General features: G+C 42.7%; 1 protein-coding gene across 4 annotated transcripts in view; it reads right to left on the bottom strand.

The window, feature by feature from the left end:
- GRIN2D (glutamate ionotropic receptor NMDA type subunit 2D) overlaps positions 1–22708 on the bottom strand; it is a 982184-nt gene that overhangs the window by 398015 nt on the left and 561461 nt on the right. For all 4 annotated transcript variants that reach the window (XM_068241305.1, XM_068241308.1, XM_068241304.1 and 1 more), the window contains one exon: positions 16260–16471. In XM_068241305.1, coding sequence (XP_068097406.1) covers positions 16260–16471 — 212 coding nt within the window. The remainder of the gene's footprint in view (positions 1–16259; positions 16472–22708) is intronic.

Below are 22708 nucleotides of genomic sequence, written 5' to 3' on the forward strand. Positions count from 1 at the left end.
GCAGCACCTTGTAATGTGTTCCTTGGCAGTGGAGACACAGACAGCACATGGAAATACAACAGCAGGCAGCGTGAGGAGGTTGAGTGTGTGGCAGACTGGCAGCAGGCAGGAGGGCAGGCAGCGAGACATAATAGGCCCAGACTACAGTACAAGTCAGCGAATACACAATAGAAGTAATATAAAGAAATAGGACGGGTGTAGCACTAACGAGAGGGTGCAGACAAGCACTGCGCACACAAAGACCCTAGGTAACGCGGTGACGGACGGTCCCTATACACAGACTAGAGTACACTACAGTACTACTAACTAAACAATAGAAGAATCTAGCTAAATAATAGAATAGGTGTGACTAGATTACAGAGAGCAGATACAGGACAGGTATAGCAGTTAAGCTGGGCCTTGCTAACTACAAAATAGTACAAATCTATCTAACACAGAAGTAGTAGTACAGTAGAGTAGGACAGGTGAGAGCACAGGTAACTAGAGACTAGAGCACAGAGCACAGAGCAGGGCAGGCTGCCTTGCCTAGGCACAGGGCCTAGCTGCTGGCTGCAGCTGCAGCAGGCAGCTGCAGCAGTGACAGTCTCCCTCCCTAGTCCCTAATCACACAAATTAAACTGCCTAAAATACACTCTATCTACAATACAAAGCAATACAGTTGAATATCAAGTGTTGGAGTGTAAAAACGCTTGTGTGACGATTAACGCCACTACTCAGATGACTGAGCGTTGGTGATCTGCGGAATAATGGTTTTACAGGACCTTACCACAGGAGTTGGCAAGGAACACTCAGGACACCAACAGAACAGACCAGACACAGGGCCCCCAGTGGGGCTGGAAGACACAGACAGATAAATACGGTTCTAACGGTCACCTGAGGAGCAGGTGATTGAGACCTTACTGCAGTCTCAGAGATACAAAAGACACAGCTCTAATGGTCATCTGTGGAGCAGGTGATTCAGACCTTACTGCAGTCTCAGAGATACAAATGACACGGCTCTAATGGTCATCTGTGGAGCAGGTGATTCAGACCTTACTGCAGTCTCAGAGATACAAATGACACGGCTCTAATGGTCATCTGTGGAGCAGGTGATTCAGACCTTACTGCAGTCTCAGCAACAAGTTCCTTCCGTAGTCTGGATTCTCCACGGGGAGGAGTCAGACAGGGAGAGGGAAGGACAGAACGTGAGTGACACCAGAGAGAGGGTGTCACTAACAGGTCTGGTGTTCTTTAACGATCGGTGTAACACAGAGAGGGTCCGATTACCGGTGGACTGCAGTATCACCGAGAATGCAGAATATACCCGATTATTGGTGATCTGCAGTCTCACCGATAATCAGATATATAAGCTAACCTCTGGTCACCTGAGTAACGAGTGTCTGGTGCAACTGTAATGTTTTGAGGGCTGCACCTCAAGAGCAGGTACAGGGCAGCAAGGAGTACTGCACAGATTCCTTCCACAGGTCTGAGCTCTCCAAAACGGGAGGAGTCAGACTGACAGTGGGAAGGAAAGTCCGAAAGTGACACTCAGGCGCAAGTGTCACTAACGGGACAAGGAACCGCCTCCAATCGTGAGGTCGGTTCTCGAGGTCGGGCAAGCCAAGTCGTAAACACACAGACAGATAAGTACAATATCAGTAGGCAGAGGCGGGGTCACAGTACAGGCAGGGTTCGGCAACGGGGTATCAGATATATCGGGGTACAGAATCAGGAGGCAGAAACAGAGTCTAGGAGCGAGCCGGGATTCGGCAACGGAGTATCAGAAATAACGAGGTACAAGATCAAAGTTCAGAAGAGTAGTCAAAGGCAGGCAAGAAGTCATAACAGATAATCACAATCAAACTAGTACTTTAAGCTATCAACAGAATCTAGCTTAGTGTAGGATTACAGCTCCAGCTGGTCCCGGCACACTAACGGATCTGACTAACGGATCTGGGTGCTCGCAGATATAAAGCAATAAGTACTTTAAACTATCAACAGAATCTGCCTAAGTGTGGATCCCCGGCTCCGGCCGGTTCTAGCACACTTTGGGATCTAACTATGGTCTGAGTACTGACACAAGTGTACACAACGACAGACAAAGACAGAGTGACAAGTCCAGGTTTAAATACTGACAGCAGATTCAAGCAGCCCCGCCCGAGGGGCTGAACCAACCTGCAAGGAAGATTGACAGGTGGAAGTCAGCTGACCACCAAGTCAGCTGATCTGTCTCCTCTGCCCATAAAGGTCCTATAGCTCTATGTAAAGGTCCTTTTGCTCCATGTGCAGGCGTGTGGACCCAAGCTGCTGCAACAGAAATCCCTGTCCCAGCTGAGTCGGGAAGCGACACCCGGGATGGCTTGGCCAGAAAGGTGACATCAGGTGTGAAAGCAGCTGCGCTGCTTTCCACCACAGAGGTAACGTTTAAGATCGTTACAGCTTGGTTTAGAACAATATAAATGCACTTGCACACAGACAAAAAGCACTTGAGCAGTCTCTCAGTACAGTTAGTCAGTAAGTCGCAAGCAGGACGAGTGAGGCAAGATGGCGTCCGCTATTTATAGAGGGGGCTTGGCCAGGCTCTCCCTCTGTGGTTGGCTGCAGTCAGAGGGCTGGGAGCCCTCTGATTCGCTTGTGAGGACTCGAGGTGACTTCAGACGTGACGCTATCCTAGCTGGTGACGCTATCCGAGCTCGGATAGCTAGGATATCTCTGGATAGCTGATAGCTATCCGAGTGCACTCGGATAGCACAGCCCGGATAGCTAATACTATTCGAGCTCGGTATTCGAGCTCGAATAGTGAAAAAAGAGCTAGGATATCCGAGTGTCTCGGATATCCTAGCTCAGATGAGCACCACTGGATGTTAGCAAAAACAACAATATTAGCCCTGCATATGTATTAAAAACATAGCATTTTCATCAAAGTAGCTCAATATAGCTCATTACTATGAAAAAACATTGGAGTCCCTAAGTCTCACCCTTTCCTATTCTCTGCCCATGCAGACATCATAGCATAAAGGTTTTACAAAACAACAGAAAATACATGTTAAATACTTTTGCTCAGAGACCTCAGGAACAATCGGTACCACTAGCTGGGCAGTCAGTCTGTGCATTTAGGCAATTAATTCTCTTACTCAAGCAGCCTGATTCAGTTTAGTGTATTCCTATCTGGTCCTCCTCATCACCATCAATGTGCCCTGCAGGGATTAAAGTGCAAACCTTATTTCCCATTAGTTTCCTTCTTTGCTTATCAGAAACTAATGGAAGATTTCACATTTTACTGGGGCCCACGTTACATTTTTTTCCCTTAGCTGATGAAAATTTCATTGGTGGTAATTTCTGGGGACTGCAATTTGTAGCTTGGTCTTTAATTCATTTTAATTATATGAGATCCAAGATAAATACAGATGAATGAATTTCCTATGGTCCACTTCATTTAATTATATGCAATGCTGACCAAAGTTTTGTTTCATCAGCTAATCTTTTCTCAAATCATATTCCTGGCTTAGGCACGTAGACTAATGTTGAAATATGACTATGAATATTGAAATATGTGGCCGAGGTTACAATGTGGGCTGCAGTTGTTAATATTTGCTGTATTAAAGTGGATCACTAGGAATTTGGTAAATACTGCACGTCCGCACATTAACAGCTTGTGGTTATTCAGATGCAAACCAGTCACAACACACAGGGCCAGATTTGTACTCTTTACCACCCAAGACCACAGTCAGCAGCCGCCTCCCTCCAGTATAGGTAGCCCATTGACCCTTCCCTGTACTATACGTACCCAGATGACTTTCCTCTAGTATAGGTATCCTTATGACCCCTCCCCCCTTTCCTCTATTATAAGAAGCCAGATGACACTTCCCCCGTTGTGTATAGATAGCCTGAAGACCCCCCTCCCTCCAGTATAGGTAGCCAGGTGACCCTTCCCTCCCCCCTAGTATAGCCTGCTGCCCACCCGCCCTTGATCCTTTGGTGCCCTAGGCCATGGCCTGTGCGGCCTTGGCTTAAATATAGCCCTGGCAACACAAAAGCATTGTGGGGGACGATATTAAGCGAGGTATGGTTTGTGTGAAGTAATGAACTGAATCAAAATTTGACTGTGCTTTTGAACATGTAATCTTTTTTTTATTTGCTGATTTTTTTTGTATTATTTATTCATTTGGTGGACATTTCAATACAGAGCCAAAGCATTTAAAAGACTCCAAATGAAAGAATCAATGGGAAAATATTGTCAGACAGCATAAAACAGAATCAAAATTATATGCAGTGCACAACACAATAAAATGATTAGGTCTCATATCTCAATTAACATGTGTTGCACTATTTTATATTATTTTTAACGTCACAGATTTTCTATTGCAATTTTTTTAGTCTCTGAGAAAGTGGCCATTTTGGGCCATGAACCATGCATTGGGCAGGCGGCTGATTGTTGTGACATATATAACTCATATGATCTGATGTATCTATTGTTTTTATATTTGTAAAATGTCCTTGTGTCTGTAAATTATATTGTAATAAAAGTTATGTTTTATGCTGATAAAACAATTGTCAAGCCTTAACCATTTGACCACTACAGGTGGTGTTCCCCTTATGGGCCAGAGCAATTTTCACATTTCAGTGTTTCTCCCATTCATTCGCCTATATCTTTCTCATTACTTATCACACTAAAATGATCTGTATCTTGTTTTCTCACCACTAATTAAGCTTTCTTTGGGTGATAGATTTTGGTAAGAATGAATTTATTCTATAAGCAATTTAAAGGGAAGGTTCAGGGAGGGTGGATAAAAAATAAAAATCAATTTCCACTTACCTGGGGCTTCCTCCAGCCCGTGGCAGGCAGAAGGTGCCCTCGCCGCCGCTCCGCAGGCTCCCGGTGGTCTCCGGTGGCCGACCCGACCTGGCCAGGCCGGCTGCCAGGTCGGGCTCTTCTGCGCTCCAAGGCCCAGAACTTCTGCGTCCCACGCCGGCGCGCTGACGTCATCGGACGTCCTCCGGGCTCTACTGCGCATGCGCAGTAGTTCTGCGCCTGCGCAGTAGAGCCCGGAGGACGTCCGATGACGTCAGAGCGCCGGCGTGGGACGCAGAAGTTCCGGGCCTTGGAGCGCAGAAGAGCCCGACCTGGCAGCCGGCCTGGCCAGTTCGGGTCGGCCACCGGAGACCACCGGGAGCCTGCGGAGCGGCGGCGAGGGCACCTCCTGCCTGCCACGGGCTGGAGGAAGCCCCAGGTAAGTGGAAATTGATTTTTATTTTTTACCCACCCTCCCTGAACCTTTCCTTTAAGGGGAATATTAAGAAATAGATGAAAAAAATCATTATTTCTCAGTTTTTAACCATTACAGTTTTTAAATAAAACGTACTACGGTGGATAACACTCACATAGTCTCAAGGGGCGTAATACAAAGTTCAGTTGAGATTTGTCTGCAGGGGAGCCAAAAAGTGTAAAAAAAAAAAAATCATCATTCACTTGAAACAGTAGAAGTTTTAAATCTACATGTTTAACCTTTATATACAAAATAAGACTATGAAGTTCGAGAAAAGTCCTCTTTAGAATTAAGACAGTAGATACTGTTTATACAATTGTCTTTTCATCAGGTTTGTTTTAAATAATTTGCCAGGCAACTGCTGTATCTGTCCTTTTGAGTCTTGTGGTATGATGTTGTTGATAGAGTGTAATTTTCTATCCGTATTATAAACTGTGATGCGATATGTGAGACCTTTCCAATGTCCTTTCAGAAGTTTATTAATAAAATATTGTTTAAATAATTCAGATGTTTACATCCTACGCCTCTGCCTGGCTTATGCAGGGTTTTAGGAGTGTACCAAAAAACTATTTTGTTCACAATGATTTATTACCATTACTTTTGTGTTACTGTGTAGTTTATCTGGGTTGTTTCAGGTAAGTTAAGCTCACACCTTAAAGTGGATCCGAGATGAAAACTATAACAAGTAACTTGTGTATATATCTTATCTAAAGTTTAGATAGTTTACACAGCAAATCTAGCTTCAAACAGCTTCAATACAATATGAGTATTTCTTCCTGTGATACAATGACAGCAGCCATGTTGTTTGTAAACATTACACACAAGCAAGCTTATCTGCATCTTCAGCACTCAGCCTGTGAAACAAACCTAATCCCCCCTCCTCCTCCCTGCTGCCTCTGAAATCTCTGACTAGTAATACCACCCCCTCCTCCTGCCCAGACTGAGCTACCATGAGCCCTTGCTGCTGTCTGAAAATGTCAAGGCTCTCTGAAAAACTGTGGGCGAGGCTTGTTTAGTTTATAAGGAATTAGAGTATTAAAACAAAAACAAAAAAGTATTTGGCTTGAGAAATGCCCTATAAACAATAGGAAAGGAACACAATTATGCAATGAGTAAAAGTTAATCTCAAATCCACTTTAACACTCTGTTTTCTTCATGCTGAAAATATGTTTACTCATGCCTGTACAAGACAAATCTCTCAGGGCCCTGTCACATGGGCAAGAATGCAAATAAACAACTAGCGGACTGCCGAGCATGCCTGTAACCCTAACAGGGAGCAATTCCCAGAAAAAGACAAATAGGAACAATACTGCATAAGTAAGGGTAAATGGGAGTTGTTTCCAACAAGTCTATAATGATTCTTGTCTCTAACTGTAATTAAAAAAGAACTGTAGCCAAAATAACCTAATCAATAAAATTGGAAATTTTATTTTTTACAATATTAATTTATAAATCATTTAGTCTGTGTCCGTCCATTGTAAAAACTTTCCTCCCCCTGATTTACTTTTTGAAACTTATCACAGGCGGCAACATCTTTAGTACAGGGCAAGTGGTCTTTGCAATATGTTCATTACTGAGAGTTCAAGAATATTGCTGTTCTCCCAGCATGCTCTGGGGAGGAGAATTACGCATAATGAACAGCCTAGGACTAGCCTTAATGGGAGGGCGGGGCTACATATCAATATACAGCAATATATAGCTACAGGAAGTGTTGCTGAAACCAGGCTATTTAACCTAAAAGTAGGTATCCAGAATAATTTACTGCATTCTACTATATGTTGTTACAGTTTCTCTTTGAAAATACAAGCATTAGATACATACATAATAAACCACAGGGGCCTCCTTTGTTTTCTAATGTACTTGTTCTAGCGTTTCTAATCAAGACATGCCTTGCAATGGATAAGCAGAACTTAGAAGCTACCGTTCACCTCCGTGTTGGTACAATGAATTAGAGATGTAGCGAACTATTCGGGGGTTCGCGTTCGCCTGCACCAGGCGAACTTTTGCGGAAGTTTGATTCGCCCCATAATGCTGTATTGAGCAAAACGTTGACCCTCTACATCACAGTCAGCAGTCACATTATTGCCAAACACACTGCTCTCACTGCTGGAGGCCCGCCCCCCTCCCTCCTCCAAGCAAGGTCCTTATACCATTTGACTCACTTGTCTGCCTACACTAATTAGTTAAGGGACAGCTGCTTCCCTCCTCCCACCTCCCCTTCTACCTATTCACTCCTCCCTCCTACCGAAGGGAGGAGGGTCTCATCTGCCAGGGAATTATACTATTTCAAAAACCAGTTTACATACAATGGCTGGGAATCAGACCCAGATGTCACTGTGTGGTGGGCAAGTCACCCTAACCGCTGTACCACAACAGTACTAACTAAAGCTGGCCTAGCATTTACTATTTATGCTGAATGCAATAGAAACATTAGGATGCTTAAAGGGAACCTTAACTGAGAGTGATATGGATATTTCCTGTAAACAATACCAGTTGCCTGGCAGTCCAGCTGATCGCTGTGACTGCAATTGTGGCTGAATCACACCCTGAAACAAGCATGCAGCTAATCCAGTCTGACTTCAGTCAGAGCACCTGATCTGCATGCTTGTTCAGGGACTGTGGCTAAAAGTATTAGAGACACAGGATCAGCAGGCGATTCAGGCAACTGGTATTATTTTAAAAGGAAAAATCCATATCCTTCACCGTTTAGGTTCCCTTTAAGGATTTGTAGCATAACAGCCAACTAACATTGGCTGGGATTTGAACCCGGGTCTCATTGTGTGGTGGGCAAGCACCCTGACCGCTGTACCACAACAGTATTCACTGAAGCTGTCCTGAAGCAACTCGCCGGGTCCATCCGTCCATCTCGCCGGGTAAGGCGCATACAAGCTAGCGGCGCATTGCGTCTGACATCAGCAACTATGTGCCTTCGTCAGAGCGCCGCCGGAGTGTATGCGGAACCTGGCGAGATGGACGGAAACTGCGTGGAGGCTGACACCGGACAGGTAATGTATAAAAGCACTACACACATTTATACAATGCGCCATACCGCCGTGCACCCGACCAACCAACCTCGGCCCAAAATTTACCAACATGCGCGATCGACTGTGCAGCCAATTTTTGTCCTGAAATTGGTCGCTTTGTCAGTCGGGCATGCACTTGGCAATTTTCATCCAATTCAATTATAATTATTGAATTCGATGGTCGATTAGTTGGTGGCCTAGTGCATGGTCCCCTTAAAATTGCCAGCCACAAGTGCAATTTCATGCAGCTGAATGGCAGTAGTTGATACGCGTTGGTGTTACCCGCTATAAGCGAGAAAATGTCCTCAAATACACCAAAAATAGTTATAATAATTTTCTGTCTGCAATATAGACACCATCATCAGATGCTGTCTATTAGATTTGAACATCGCTGCCTAACAGTCATATGTAACTATACCAATTTGCACTGCAGCAACAACAGTTCTGTATGTAGGTTTAAAAAAATAATAATAATAATAAAGTTTTGTTGGAACAGTTGTATCTTTTATAAATATCCTTTGCTGGTTGTCTGAAAGACAAAAACTCCAGGCCACAATTTGTGGCTCATTAAAGAAACCCATTTGGTGGCATTTTAGAAAAAAAAACCATATTGTTTTGGACTCATTTGTATATTTTGGGTTACCATTTATTTAGTGAACCTGGGTGAAATTAGATCCTAAAAATACAGATGTGATTTATTTTAAAATAGATCAAAAACATGAATTACCACCATAAATACAACATACCCATTTATCTCTTCTGTTTACTTACTGCCGTAATATCGTGCTAATATAGTCACTTTGACTATATTAGCACGATATTACGGCAGTAATTAGGGACAATTGTTTGTATTTTTTAGACCAAGATAAAATTTCACTTAAAAAATTAGAGCCTTTTTTATCAGTGATGAGCAAAAATGCCAATAGTGTTTTTGCATAAATTTTCGCAAAAATAATGTAAAATTCGACCTTTGAGCTAAAATGCTGTCAAGAATCATTGTGTAATAAATTTGTGATTTTTTGAATTTTTTTGTGCTAAAAATAGTTTCCCATTTTTGCAAATTTTCGCACTGGAAAGAAAACATTGTATTTTTGCAATATGGTCTAGGAAAGCTATGAATTTTCGATGGGAAAATAACTTTGGTGAAAATTTACAAGCAACACTGTTTTTGATCCATGAATGATAGTTTTTTATTTTTTGTAATTGATTGCAGAAAAGACGCGTGTGGGCACAGTACACAATCAATGGTCACATAATATTATACTGACTTGAGCGGATGCATACCTTGGGGTGATGGCGTGATCGATATTAGTTAAGATTCCTTCTGAAATCTGATCTAATATTGAATGGTAAAAGGTGGTAGACCAGGGAAACAATCAATATCAAGAGATATCAATCATTTTCCTCATCTACTACAAAAGCCATAGCATATACAGTAGCTCGAGACTGTAACTTATTGTTAGGAGCACTTTCCATCCCATTGTGTCTTGGTATTGCTTTATCATATTTTCTCAGTCATTTTTCTAAGTGTGCTATCCAACTTGCTTATTCATGATATTTGATTGTATTATATCTGTATAGTGCCACTAAAGAGATTACCTCTATATAATCAATAACAATAATACACTCATCTCAAATTCTCAGGTTTACTTTAGGGCAAAGTGTAAGGGGAATTCCTGCTAGGAGGTTGAATTTTCATCCTGTAGAAAATAAAAAAGCAGCATATTTTTTCAGTTAATCCCAGCACAATACAATACTACTGGCTAAAAAACAAAAATAAGAATAATAACTCAAAATAAAAGGTTTCAACCAAAATGTTACCAAAATGATTACTGTTGGGTAAACAGAAATCAACACTCCTGCAAGTGCCCTTTTACACTTTGGTATGCATTAATATGTGTTATGTTTTTTTCTCCATAGCAATGCATTGTGAAAAAGCTTTCAGTTACAATACGTGTAGTGGTAACTGAGCCATAGAGAAACATGGGGAGTACTTTGAAAATCTGTTGTCTTTCAGTTATAACTGAGAGCAACTGATTAAGTGTAAATGGACAAATGGACCCTCAGTCAAAACGGAAAAGGGCAAACATGTTCTTACTCTTCTGGTACCTTCAGGTTGAGAGCACACTTGTAATTATTATCATTTATAATTTATATAGCGCCAACATCATCTGCAGCACTGTACATTGTCTTATCACCAAACTGTGTCTCACAATCGAATCCCTACCATAGTCATATGTCTATCTATGTATCGTGTAATGTATGTCCAGAGCATATTTAGGGAGGAAGACAATTAACTTAGCTGTATGTTTTGGGGTTGTAGGAGGACACCGGAGTGCCTGGAGGAAACCCACACAGACACGGGGAGAACATACAAACTCAGATAGTGCCCTGGCTGGGGTTCGAACATGGGACCCAGCGCTGCAAGATGAGAGTACTAACCACTATGCCACCGTGCATTACTGAATTTTTGGTTATGCGCTTTTGCGGTTGCATTTGTCATGCATGTGCATTTCTAAAGTAACCTGCCCTTTTAATGGGGAAAAATACACGATAACATTTATTTTCTAAAATGCATGCGCCTCATGTATTTTTCCCACTATAGGAAAGCATTCTATGCAAATCGCATGTGGAGCCAGGGTACTACCAATTTATGTTTTTCTAAACCTTCCTGCCCTCTTCGTATATCCCTGGCTTCTAGTTCTACTTGTACCTCTTGCAGTTACAGTCAAGTTCTTCAGTGACATAACCCCAGACAGCCATCTGTGCATATGTCACATTGCCCCAGCAAGGCGTGTCCTGACATCTGTAACTTCTTAACCCTCCTGGCGGTTTATTAAAATCCTCGAGGGGGCAGCACAGCCGTTTTTTTTTATGTAGCGAGACAAGGTCTCGCTACATGATAGCCGCTGCTCAGCGGCATCCCCCCAGCCCCTCCGATCGCCTCCGGCGATTGGAAATCAGGAGATCCCGTTCAAAGAATGGGATCTCCTGGAGGGCTTCCCCCATCGCCATGGCGACGGGCGGGATGAGGTCACCGACGTCCTCGACGTCAAGACGTCAAAGGGGACTCCGATCCACCCCTCAGTGCTGCCTGGCACTGATTGGCCAGGCAGTGCACGGGGTCTAAAGGGGGGGCGGCTGCGGCGCAACGGATAGCGGCGGATCAGCGGGTAGCGGCGGCGATCGGATTGCACATGCAGCTAGCAAAGTGCTAGCTGCGTGTAGCAAAACAAAATTATGCAAATCAGCCCAGCGGGGCCTGAGCGGTGCCTTCCGGCGGCATAGCCCGAGCTCAGCTCGGGCTTACCGCCAGGAAGATTAAAGGAGGAAAAGCAAGCATCTGCGAATCTGTAAGTAGCTATGCTGTTACAGCTGTAAACAGATGTGGCACATGTGCAGATGGCTATCAGGGTTGTGCTGCTGTCCTTTACTGCCTGATTGGATCTGCAGGGTCCTTTCTGAGAGGAATACCTGCAGATTGCTGTCATAAATTAAGTGGATGGCTGTTTTATTAGCAAGAGGCACTAGTAGAACTGGAAACCATGAAGTGGGCTTTGTAAGTTGTGATGAAGTTACCTATGTACTTGGTATTACCCTGGCTCCATCACACGTCGATTTCTGACTGCCTGTAGATCATAACCTAAAAAGGTGCAAAACTGACAGATTTTTACGGTAAAATACCACTAATCAAAAATAATAAGGATTTAAAAGCATTGTTTATTTTGTTTTCATGTTTTGTGTGACAGATGTCCTTTACTAGAGTGACCAGATTTTTGTGGGTCCAACCTGGGATGGTGAGGGGGGGCGTGGGGGGGGGCGCGTAAAGTGGGGAGGACTGAGGAGCGCGCAGTGACGAAGACTGGGGAGGGGGCTGCGGCGCGCGCAGCGCTAAGAGGCGAAAAATGGGCGTGGCCATGCCATTGTATGGGCGGAGCTAACGTAATGATGTAACAGCGAGGCATAAGAAAGCAGTGTTTACGCCATGATGTGGACAAACGAGACTTTGCATCATGGGTGTGCAGAAACTGTGTGATGCTAATAGTATACCGTAACCACAAAGCAGCAAACATACCCACCTATGACCATTAAATAATAAATGCAGTAACAGTTACCCCGGACACCAGAAAATAAACGCAATGGGCAACATGTCAGCACAAAATAAACGCAATGCGGGCAACATGTCAGTACAAAATAAACGCCATGCGGGCAAACATGTCAGTACAAAATAAATGCAATGCGGGCAAACATTTCACCAGAAAATTAACGCAATGCGGGCAAACATTTCACCAGAAAATTAATGCAATGCAGGCAAACATTTCACCAGAAAAGAAACGCAATGCGGGCAAACATTTCACCAGAAAAGAAACGCATTGCGGGCAAACATTTCACCAGAAAAGAAACGCAATGCGGGCAAACATTTCACCAGAAAATTAATGCAATGCGGGCAAACATTTCACCAGAAAAGAAACGCAATGCGGGCAAACATTTCACCAGAAAAGAAACGCAATGCGGGCAAACATTTCACCAGAAAATTAACGCAATGCGGGCAAACATTTCACCAGAAAAGAAACACAATGCGGGCAAACATTTCACCAGAAAAGAAACGCAATGCGGGCAAACATTTCACCAGAAAAGAAACGCAATGCGGGCAAACATTTCACCAGAAAATTAACTCAATGCGGGCAAACATTTCACCAGAAAATTAACGCAATGCGGGCAAACATTTCACCAGAAAAGAAACGCAATGCGGGCAAACATTTCACCAGAAAAGAAACGCAATGCGGGCAAACATTTCACCAGAAAAGAAACCCAATGCGGGCAAACATTTCACCAGAAAAGAAACGCAATGCGGGCAAACATTTCACCAGAAAAGAAACGCAATGCGGGCAAACATTTCACCAGAAAAGAAACGCAATGCGGGCAAACATTTCACCAGAAAATTAATGCAATGCGGGCAAACATTTCACCAGAAAAGAAACGCAATGCGGGCAAACATTTCACCAGAAAAGAAACGCAATGCGGGCAAACATTTCACCAGAAAATTAACGCAATGCGGGCAAACATTTCACCAGAAAAGAAACACAATGCGGGCAAACATTTCACCAGAAAAGAAACGCAATGCGGGCAAACATTTCACCAGAAAAGAAATGCAATGCGGGCAAACATTTCACCAGAAAATTACCTCAATGCAGGCAAACATTTCACCAGAAAATTAACGCAATGCGGGCAAACATTTCACCAGAAAAGAAACGCAATGCGGGCCAACATTTCACCAGAAAAGAAACGCAATGCGGGCCAACATTTCACCAGAAAAGAAACGCAATGCGGGCAAACATTTCACCAGAAAAGAAACGCAATGCGGGCAAACATTTCACCAGAAAAGAAACGCAATGCGGGCAAACATTTCACCAGAAAAGAAACGCAATGCGGGCAAACATTTCACCAGAAAAGAAACGCAATGCGGGCAAACATTTCACCAGAAAAGAAACGCAATGCGGGCAAACATTTCACCAGAAAAGAAACGCAATGCGGGCAAACATTTCACCAGAAAAGAAACGCAATGCGGGCAAACATTTCACCAGAAAAGAAACCCAATGCGGGCAAACATTTCACCAGAAAAGAAACGCAATGCGGGCAAACATTTCACCAGAAAAGAAACGCAATGCGGGCAAACATTTCACCAGAAAATTAACGCAATGCGGGCAAACATTTCACCAGAAAAGAAACGCAATGCGGGCAAACATTTCACCTGGAAAAGAAACGCAATGCGGGCAAACATTACACCTGAAAAAGAAACGCAATGCAGGCAAACATTTCACCTGGAAAAGAAACGCAATGCGGGCAAACCTTTCACCTGGAAAAGAAACGCACTGCGGGCAAACATTTCACCTGGAAAAGAAAGCATTTACTCACCTGGCAGAAGTCTCCGGCCTCTGGCGCGCTGCTCCCGAGACCACTTTCCTCTTGAAGTCTCCCGCGCTGACAGCCTGGCAGAGCAGGGCTACGGCAAGATGGCGCCCGAAGCCCTGTACTGGAGACAAATAGTCTCCAGCACAGGGCTTCGGCAGCCATCTTGCCGTAGCCCTGCTCGCCTGCCGGTGTCGGAACAGACACCGGAAGAGGAGGCTGGAGCGGGGCTGCGGGCAATGAACTGGCACGGCATCTATAGACGCCGCTGCCAGTTCATAAGGATAGAGTGGCCAGAGGCCCGAGGCCGGGACGTCCCGCTGCTAAAAGCGGGACGTTTCCCGGGACCTCATGCAGCCTGGGACAGCGGACCCCGAATCCGGGACGTGTCCCGGGCAATCCGGGACATCTGGTCACTCTACCTTTACATATTAAAATGGATAATGACATTTTTAGTTCTTCTTCTTGTTGTCATTAATGTTTTTCAGTTTTATGAATGTGTGTTATCAGTAATAGGCAGAGACAAAGAGAGAGCATGCAGTCACAATTTACAGTTATCTTTTATCATGCTAGTTTCTGAAAGAGCAATCAATTTACCGATGTACAAAGTCACGCGTGCGTGTGTGCGTGTGTGTGCGTGCGTGCGTGCGTGCGTGCGTGCGTGCGTGTGTGTGTGTGTGTACTGTGTGTGTGTACTGTGTGTATGTGTGTGTGTGTGTGTGCGTGTGTACTGTGTGTAAGTGTGTGTGTGTACTGTGTGTATGTGTAAGTGTGTGCGTGTGCGTGTGCGTGTGCGTGTGTGTGTGTGTGTGTGTGTGTGTGTGTGTGTGTGTGTGCGTGTACTGGGCGTGTACTGAGTGTGTATGTTTGTGCTGCGATCACTGACCTGACATGATTGATTTCAACTAAACTTGGTATACAGATCCCTTAATACCTGGGAAGATATGTTGTAGGGGTCTCACACTCCCCTGCACGCATGGGTGGAACCACAAACAGCCAATCAGATTTTATCCATTCACGTCAATAGAAAAAATTTAAAAGGCTGCCATTCTCACAGCAAAAAAAGCTAGAGTCCCCAAACTTGGCACAGTTGGTCACTTGGTAACAGAGATAAAACATTTCGGGTAAGTGGGCAGAGCATAAAACCGCCAATCAAATTTCAGCAATTTATTTTCAATGGGAAAATATAAACTGCAGCCATTCTTCGACTGATAATCGCAGGGTTTTCAAACTTGGCACACTTGTCACTGGGTAACAGGGATTAATTTTAAGGAAATTGGGGGGAGCCTACAACAGCAAAATCAAAATTCACCTATTAATTTTCAAGGCCAGAAGCCTCAAACCTGGTACAGTTGGTCATTGGTTGACTAGGGTTCAAATTTACTAAAGGGGGCAGAACCACAAATCAGATTTCTTTTCTAGACTAACTGCTTCCATTCACACATTTTTGATGCCAGTTACCCAAAAGCTCACAAACTTGGTCATCGAGTGACAGTGTGTCAACGTTACAAAAAGTGGGCAGAGCCAAAAATTCATTTATTTCACTGGTAAAATCATGTAAACTGCTGCAATTCTTACACTTTTAATTGCAGGGTTCTTAAACTTCATACAGGTAGTCATTGGGTAACTGGATATAATATTCATAATATTCAGGAAAGTGGTTGGAGCCTACAACAGCCAATAAAAACTGATTTTCAAGGGGAATATTTAAATTGTTGCCATTCTTACACTGTTAATAAAGGCCTCAACTCTGGTACAGTCAGTCATTGGGTGACCAGGGTTTCCATTCAGAAAAGAGGAGGAGCCACAAACAGCCAATCAGATTTGTTTCATTTCTTTGGGAAAATTGTAATTATTGATGCCAAGGAACCTGAAAGCTCACAAACTTGGTCATTAAGTGTCTGTGTGTTAAGGTTAGAAAAAGTGGGCGGAGCCAACAGCCACTTGGGAAACGCCGGTTCTTCCTCTAGTATGTACATAAAATCATAAACAGACAGCTTTCCAAAGACTGTATAAAGACTGTATAATTACTGTAGTGCACATAGGTTGTATTGACAGGAATATAAAGTATATACTATACTTGTCTGTTCTGTTGAGTTGTTTGCGACATGGCACAGAGTCTCGGATGCAGGTTCCAGTGGCAGGATCCACACCTTCGACAATTACAAATGGTCGTTCTTCTAGCGTAGCCACTGTCAGGTGCTGATCATCATCCACTGGCTGCAGGAACTTTCCATACCGAGACCACACCGGATACTTCATTCTCAGATCACCATGTTCCCAGATACCAACCTAGGCCCAAAAGAACACACACTTTAATCAGCTCCTTTATTAAAGATTTTATGAAGTTTCAATCAATGAATTTAAAGCAAATCTGAAGCGAAAATAAACTTATGAGATTATGAATTGTATGTATAGTATGGATTATAAATAGAACATTAGTAGCAAAGACAAGAGTCATTTTTATTTTCAGTTATATAGCTTTACTTATAACATTCGGCAAAAACTCGGTATACAGAGGCGCCAGAGTAGAGTAAAATGTTTTAAAAACCGCTTAAAAGGAGAGGGGGATGTGAAGGTGGACTCACCTCCCTCTTACAAGAAAAGAAAACTAACTTGAGTCTCAATAAAACAGAATTGTCAAATAATTTATTCAACTCCACAAATGCAACGCATTTCGCGGGCATGACCCCGCTTCCTCAGGCAAAAATGGGAGCACAATTCAGTGGGTCAAGCAATAGGTTTGAGCGCAGACTGTCACAGTTGCCATTTAGAATCCACGCTCTGTCTTTTAAGCTGTAGAACAAAGCAGAACTAGTGGCTCTTTGAACTTTGCTGCAGTAAACCTTTATCTCAGACTGTTTCTTCTTGTTTCTTGGCTGTTTAAGCTCTTAAGAAACGGGACTGACTTCTGAGTGGGTGGACTAGACCAGAGAAACTCTTTTTTCATAGATAACAACTCAAGTTTTAACTTTTCCTATACTGGAAATCAGAAAGAGTCTTCACATATTCTCTTAGTAGGGCTAGTACCATATGCTTATGTTATCATACAGTATGTTTATTTCATCATGTCACATGTCACTTCAGATTCACTTTAAAGGGAACCTGAACTTAGAGAGATATGTAGGTTGACAGATTTATTTAATTTTAAACAATACCAATTACCTGGATGTTAGTCATGAATTACCGCATGCGGTAAATTATGTGTTCATTTGTGCAGTAATTTGCATTAATTTTACCAAACATTGCTATACTCATGGAAAATAGATGGCATTTTAGCACATAATTTACCGATCAGTTTAAGACCTGTCTGTACCTGATGGTAAAGTCAATTTGTATGCATTTTGCAGTTTTTAGTGGAGTTCCTATGCAGGCTGTGTAATAGAAAAGAATAGTAGAAATAAAACTCCAAATATTTACAAGATTTTTTTTTATAGGGGATGCCTATAAATATACTTTCCATAAGTTGCTAAATCATCAAATATACCTATTCCCCCTCAAAAATACATCTTCCAAATACTATCCTAACTTATGGAAGACAATTAAATAGCACCGCTACTATTATTTATTTACCGCATGGTTACTGCTGAAACAGCGCATGTTTTACAGTACTTTATGCATTTAGCGCACGTTTTACCGCATGTTCGGGAATTCAGAAAAAAAATGTAATTGTTAAAAAAAGAGGAAAATAGAGCATAAGGTATTTTACTGACAAAAAGAATGTTTACCGCATATAGCTACCAGAATTGAGGCCATTATCTTGTGTGCTTTCATTTAGTCAACAATCAAAAAAGTTGACCGTTGTGGATTCAAAACTTAAAATATAAAGGACTTTTTGAGAGAAAGTATAGCTCAATCTTTTAGAAACAATAATTTGTAACATAAGGGTCATAATGCTCATCAATTATTAACTGGGTTATTGAAAACCGTAAAGTTTATTTGGAAATGAAGGTTAACCACTTTCCCCCCACCCGTACGAATTTCTCCGTCCCTTTTTCCATCCTTTAACCCCCAGGGACGGAGAAATCTGTACTTTCTGCGTTCCCGCCGCTGTCTGCGCTCCCGCTCGTAAACACGCCGCCCGCCGCTAGTAAACACGCCGCCGCCCGCTCGCCCGGTCGCTCGCCCGGAGATCAATGAACGGGAAAATCCATTCCCGTTCGTTGATCTAAGCCCCACAATGATCCGCTGCTCTCCGATGAGCAGCGCGATCATTGTGAAAAGATACACACTTACCCAGCCTCCAAGTACTTCCTCCAAGCTTCTGGAAGGACGCTTGGAGGTCGCATTAAAACAAAAAGTTACTGTGACCATCTTGTGGCCAAATAGTAAAACTACACCCTACACATTTTTCACATACAAATAAATTACTTTTACACAAAAAATTAACTCATTACCTCCCACGCTCCCAATTTTTTTTTTTTGTAATTAAAAAAAAATAAAAAGATGTACAATAAAAAAAAATACATAAATAGTTACCTTAGGGACTGAACTTTTTAAATATTTATGTCAGGAGGGTACAACACTGTTACTTTATAAACTATGGGCTTGTAATTAGGGATGGACGCAAAACTGAAAAAAAATGCACCTTTATTTCCAAATAAAATATTGGCGCCAAACATTCTGATAGGGACATAATTTAAATGGTTTTATAACCAGGACAAAAGGGCAAATACATTTCATGGGTTTTAATTACAGCAGCATGCATTAATTAAAAACTATAATGGCCGAAAACTGAAAAATAATTTTTTTCCCAGATTTTTCCTATTTTCCCATTAAAACACATTTAGAATAAAATAATTCTTGGCATAATGCCCCACCTAAAGAAAGCCTAATTAGTGGTGGAAAAAACAAGATATAGATCGTTTAATTGTGATAAGTAATGATAAAGTTATAGATGAATGAATGGAAGGAGCGCTGAAAGGTGAAAATTGCTCTGGTGGTCAGGGGGTAAACCCCCTCAGTGGTGAAGTGGTTAATAATAAAATGTGATATTATTTGTTTATATTAACGTGGTGCCCATATTAAAAGCGATACAGTTGTTTTATATTTACTTGGCGACCTTTTTTATACAGTTAGCGCCAATAGAGAAAAGGTTTGCATTGATGTCAATGGGGCACCCTTTTTTAATAGGGACCATTATTACATGATAGTACTGTATATACTCGCGTATAAGCCTAATTTTCAGCATAAAAATGTGCTGAAAACTTCCCCCCTCGGCTTATAAGTGAGTCAGTGGAGCAAAACAGATGGTGGAGCAGGTTTTATGTATGGCAGAGGAGCGTAAGGATTGTGCACTAGTGATCCTGCTCTTACCATCTTCCATCCTGCTGTGTCTGTGCCCCCCATCCCCTGCAACATGGTGTGCAGAGTGTGATGCTCAAGACTACCTGTGTCTCCTGGCTTGTGGAGAGGAGCGTGCAAGCAACATGTCAGCATTGCAATGATCAGGGATTCTTTCTGTGTGGCAATCGCTGTGTCTCATATCTATGACGCCATCTAGCGGCTTCCTAAAACATGGCTGTATGATCCTGGGCAAATCTGGCTATGAGGAGTGGGGCTGACTAGTACTGGGGGAACATCTGACTACTGTGGAGGGGGATATATTGGGGAGGGGGCTTATATATGAGTCAATCACTTTTTCCTGGTTTTTGAGGGAAAAGAGGGTACCTCGGCTTATACATTTGTCAGCTTATATGCGGGTATATACAGTATTTATACTATGTATTTATACTATTATGCAGTTATTATACATACAATGTGACAGTGAAAGAAAGAGTGTAATAATAGTTCAAGTTAATACCATCCACTCCACTGCAGGATATCTCATAATTCTCACACCTTCTCTGCCAGATAGCACAGTCATACAGATAAACCCTTATTTTACATTTCAGTTTTCAAGAGACTTATGCCACCTGACTTCTCACTGGATAGTGAGTCAAGATAAGTATAGAAGGGATTATGAAAAGGTGCAGCACATTATACAGGTAGCTGATAAATCAGCACAGGAAATAAGAGTGCTACCATACTTTTTATAAAATATAACAGTGGTATCTGAATGAAAAGTCTAGATAGGCAGAATTAGAAATAATTGGGCATGTAAAAGAGTTCAGAACTATAAAATCAAGCCAAATACTGTTGCTCTTATGTCCTAGAATTCTCTCCTCGGTATTGCCATGTTAGCAAATCCACTCAATAGGAGCCAGGTGTTCACTGCTCAGATGATAAGAAAGGCTAATTGGTGATAATAAAAGGCTAATGCTGGGAATACATGGGTCGACCTGGCGGCTCAATTAGCCACCGGATCGACCCCCGCTATTGTCCGCCCGCGGGGATCGAGCGGGGAATGGATCCGGTGGGTCATCGGACCGGTTGGATATTATCAATCGAGCCATCAGCGGCTCGATTGGTAAGCCTGCCTCAACCCCATGTATGCCCAGCATTACTGTCTTGTCTTTTGTCTATTTGATCAACCCAAAAGGTATTTGGATTTTGAGTTGGATGTACATTACTTTTTTTTTTTACGTTTGCACACACCAGAGAGGATTCTCCAATTTGTGTTGTAGTAAGTTGCCCATCTAGTGGCAAGGTTTTAGTTTGTTTCATTTAATTTTTTTCATGTACATGGTGTAAATATTGTACATTGCCTGTACAGCACAAATTAAGTTTTGATGGTGATGAAATGTAAAGATTGCCTCTAGACTTGCTTTGCACTGTGCCTGTCCCGGAAGACAAAATAGCTCCTACGTATGTATTTATATATATATATATGTATTGCACATCAGGAGCTCGTTTGTTATTGTTATCTGTAGATAAGGAACCAGCTCTGCTGCGTAACCTTCTCCATCTGCCTATGACTTCTGGCCAGGCTACTGATTGATTACTGTCCTGTGAGAGCCAACATCACAGCTTCTGTTTTGTTATCTCAAGCAGATGTCTGAGTTAACTTTCTAGGAAGCAGGTCCCTGAGCAGTTATGATCCATGGCATGTCAGGGTCAAACTGCACACCCAAGACTATGCAGGAAAATCTTGAAGAAAAGGGGCTTATTCAGCATGAACAAGAATCTCACAGGGACTGGTACCTTTAGCCATTAGTTTTGTTATCGCTTAAAGTGGACTTGAACTCTTGCACAGGGCAGAAGGAAAACATAGAGAAGTGCATCCTGTATATATTTAGAGAATTTAGCCTGTCTAACTTCCCCATATCTGTGACTAATCACAACTGTAATTTGAAATCTGGCTGCCCCGGCTAATTTGTAAAGTCAGGATGTTAACCATATGTCTGCATCCATGAAAGCAGCAAGTAGGCACACTGCAGATTTATTGCAGGATTTATATCGGCTGTTACAAAGGTTATTATGCTATATTTTAGGGTACTTACACACCAGGACGTTGCATTTAGGGGACGTTATAGGGCACATAACGTGCCCCTAACGCAACGCCTGGTGGTGTTGGAGCAGGACGCTACCAAGAGCCGTGTTACAAGCAGCTCTTGGTGTCAGAGGCACTGCGGAGACCACGTGAGCGGAGCTCTCCGCATCACATGGTCCCGCTTAGCCGCGTGTAAAGTACTGCATGCAGTACGTTATGTAGACGTGCTGCGTTACAATGTAACGCAACCTGGGCACTGTGAACAGCCCATTGATTTTTCATTGCTGTGCGTTGGGGTGCGTTACAGGCTGCTCTAATGTGCGCCTGTAACGTCCCACTGTGAAACCAGCCTTAGAGCAGAGAGGAAGTTCTGAGTTCTGAGTTCTGTACAAGGATCACACCAAGACTGCTGCCCAAAACAATCACTAAAGATTGTTTTAGGTGACAGATCAATAAAGTGTGTACATAACTTACACTATGCCACAGTGTAGCGCTATCCTCAAACTAAGGTAAGGTTAATTTACCCCTAATGTGTAAAACAGGGGAATTTCCAATTTTGGGCAAGCTGGGCAGTTGCTTAGTCTCTGCTGTGGCATGCATGCTTTATCTTATAGAGAAATGCACAAATGCCTGCAGCACACCAGATGTCGATAAAATCCAGATCTCTATATTAGGACATCCAAAAGACAGGCTGGTGACTAACCAACCTGTCTTGCTGCACTAATAAAAAGATCTGGATTTTATCGGCATCTGGTGTAGTGTGGGCATTTGTAGATTTCTCTGTGTTGCTGCCCGGTGGAGGGATTGCTTGGTACCGCCGTGATGTGAGGGGGTCTGTAGCGGTTTACCTGCTGCGGGGTGCTCATGCTTCATCTTAAAAGGGCCATGAACTCTTGCACAGAACAAAAAGAAAACCGAGAGAAATGTACCTTGTATGTATTTAGAGTTTAGCCTGTCTGATTTCCCCTCATCTGTTTTTAATCACAAGTTGTAATTTGATCTCTCCCCTGTGTCAGCTGATTGTCACGGCAGGTACGCTCATTTCAAAGCACAGGATGTTGACAATATGTCTGCTGCCATGTAAGCAGGAAGTAGAAACATTTCAGATTTATTGCAGGATTTGTATCAGATGTAACAAATAAATTATTTTCTTTAAA

Source organism: Hyperolius riggenbachi, chromosome 6 (genome assembly GCF_040937935.1).
Source record: "Hyperolius riggenbachi isolate aHypRig1 chromosome 6, aHypRig1.pri, whole genome shotgun sequence".
NCBI lineage: Eukaryota > Metazoa > Chordata > Amphibia > Anura > Hyperoliidae > Hyperolius > Hyperolius riggenbachi.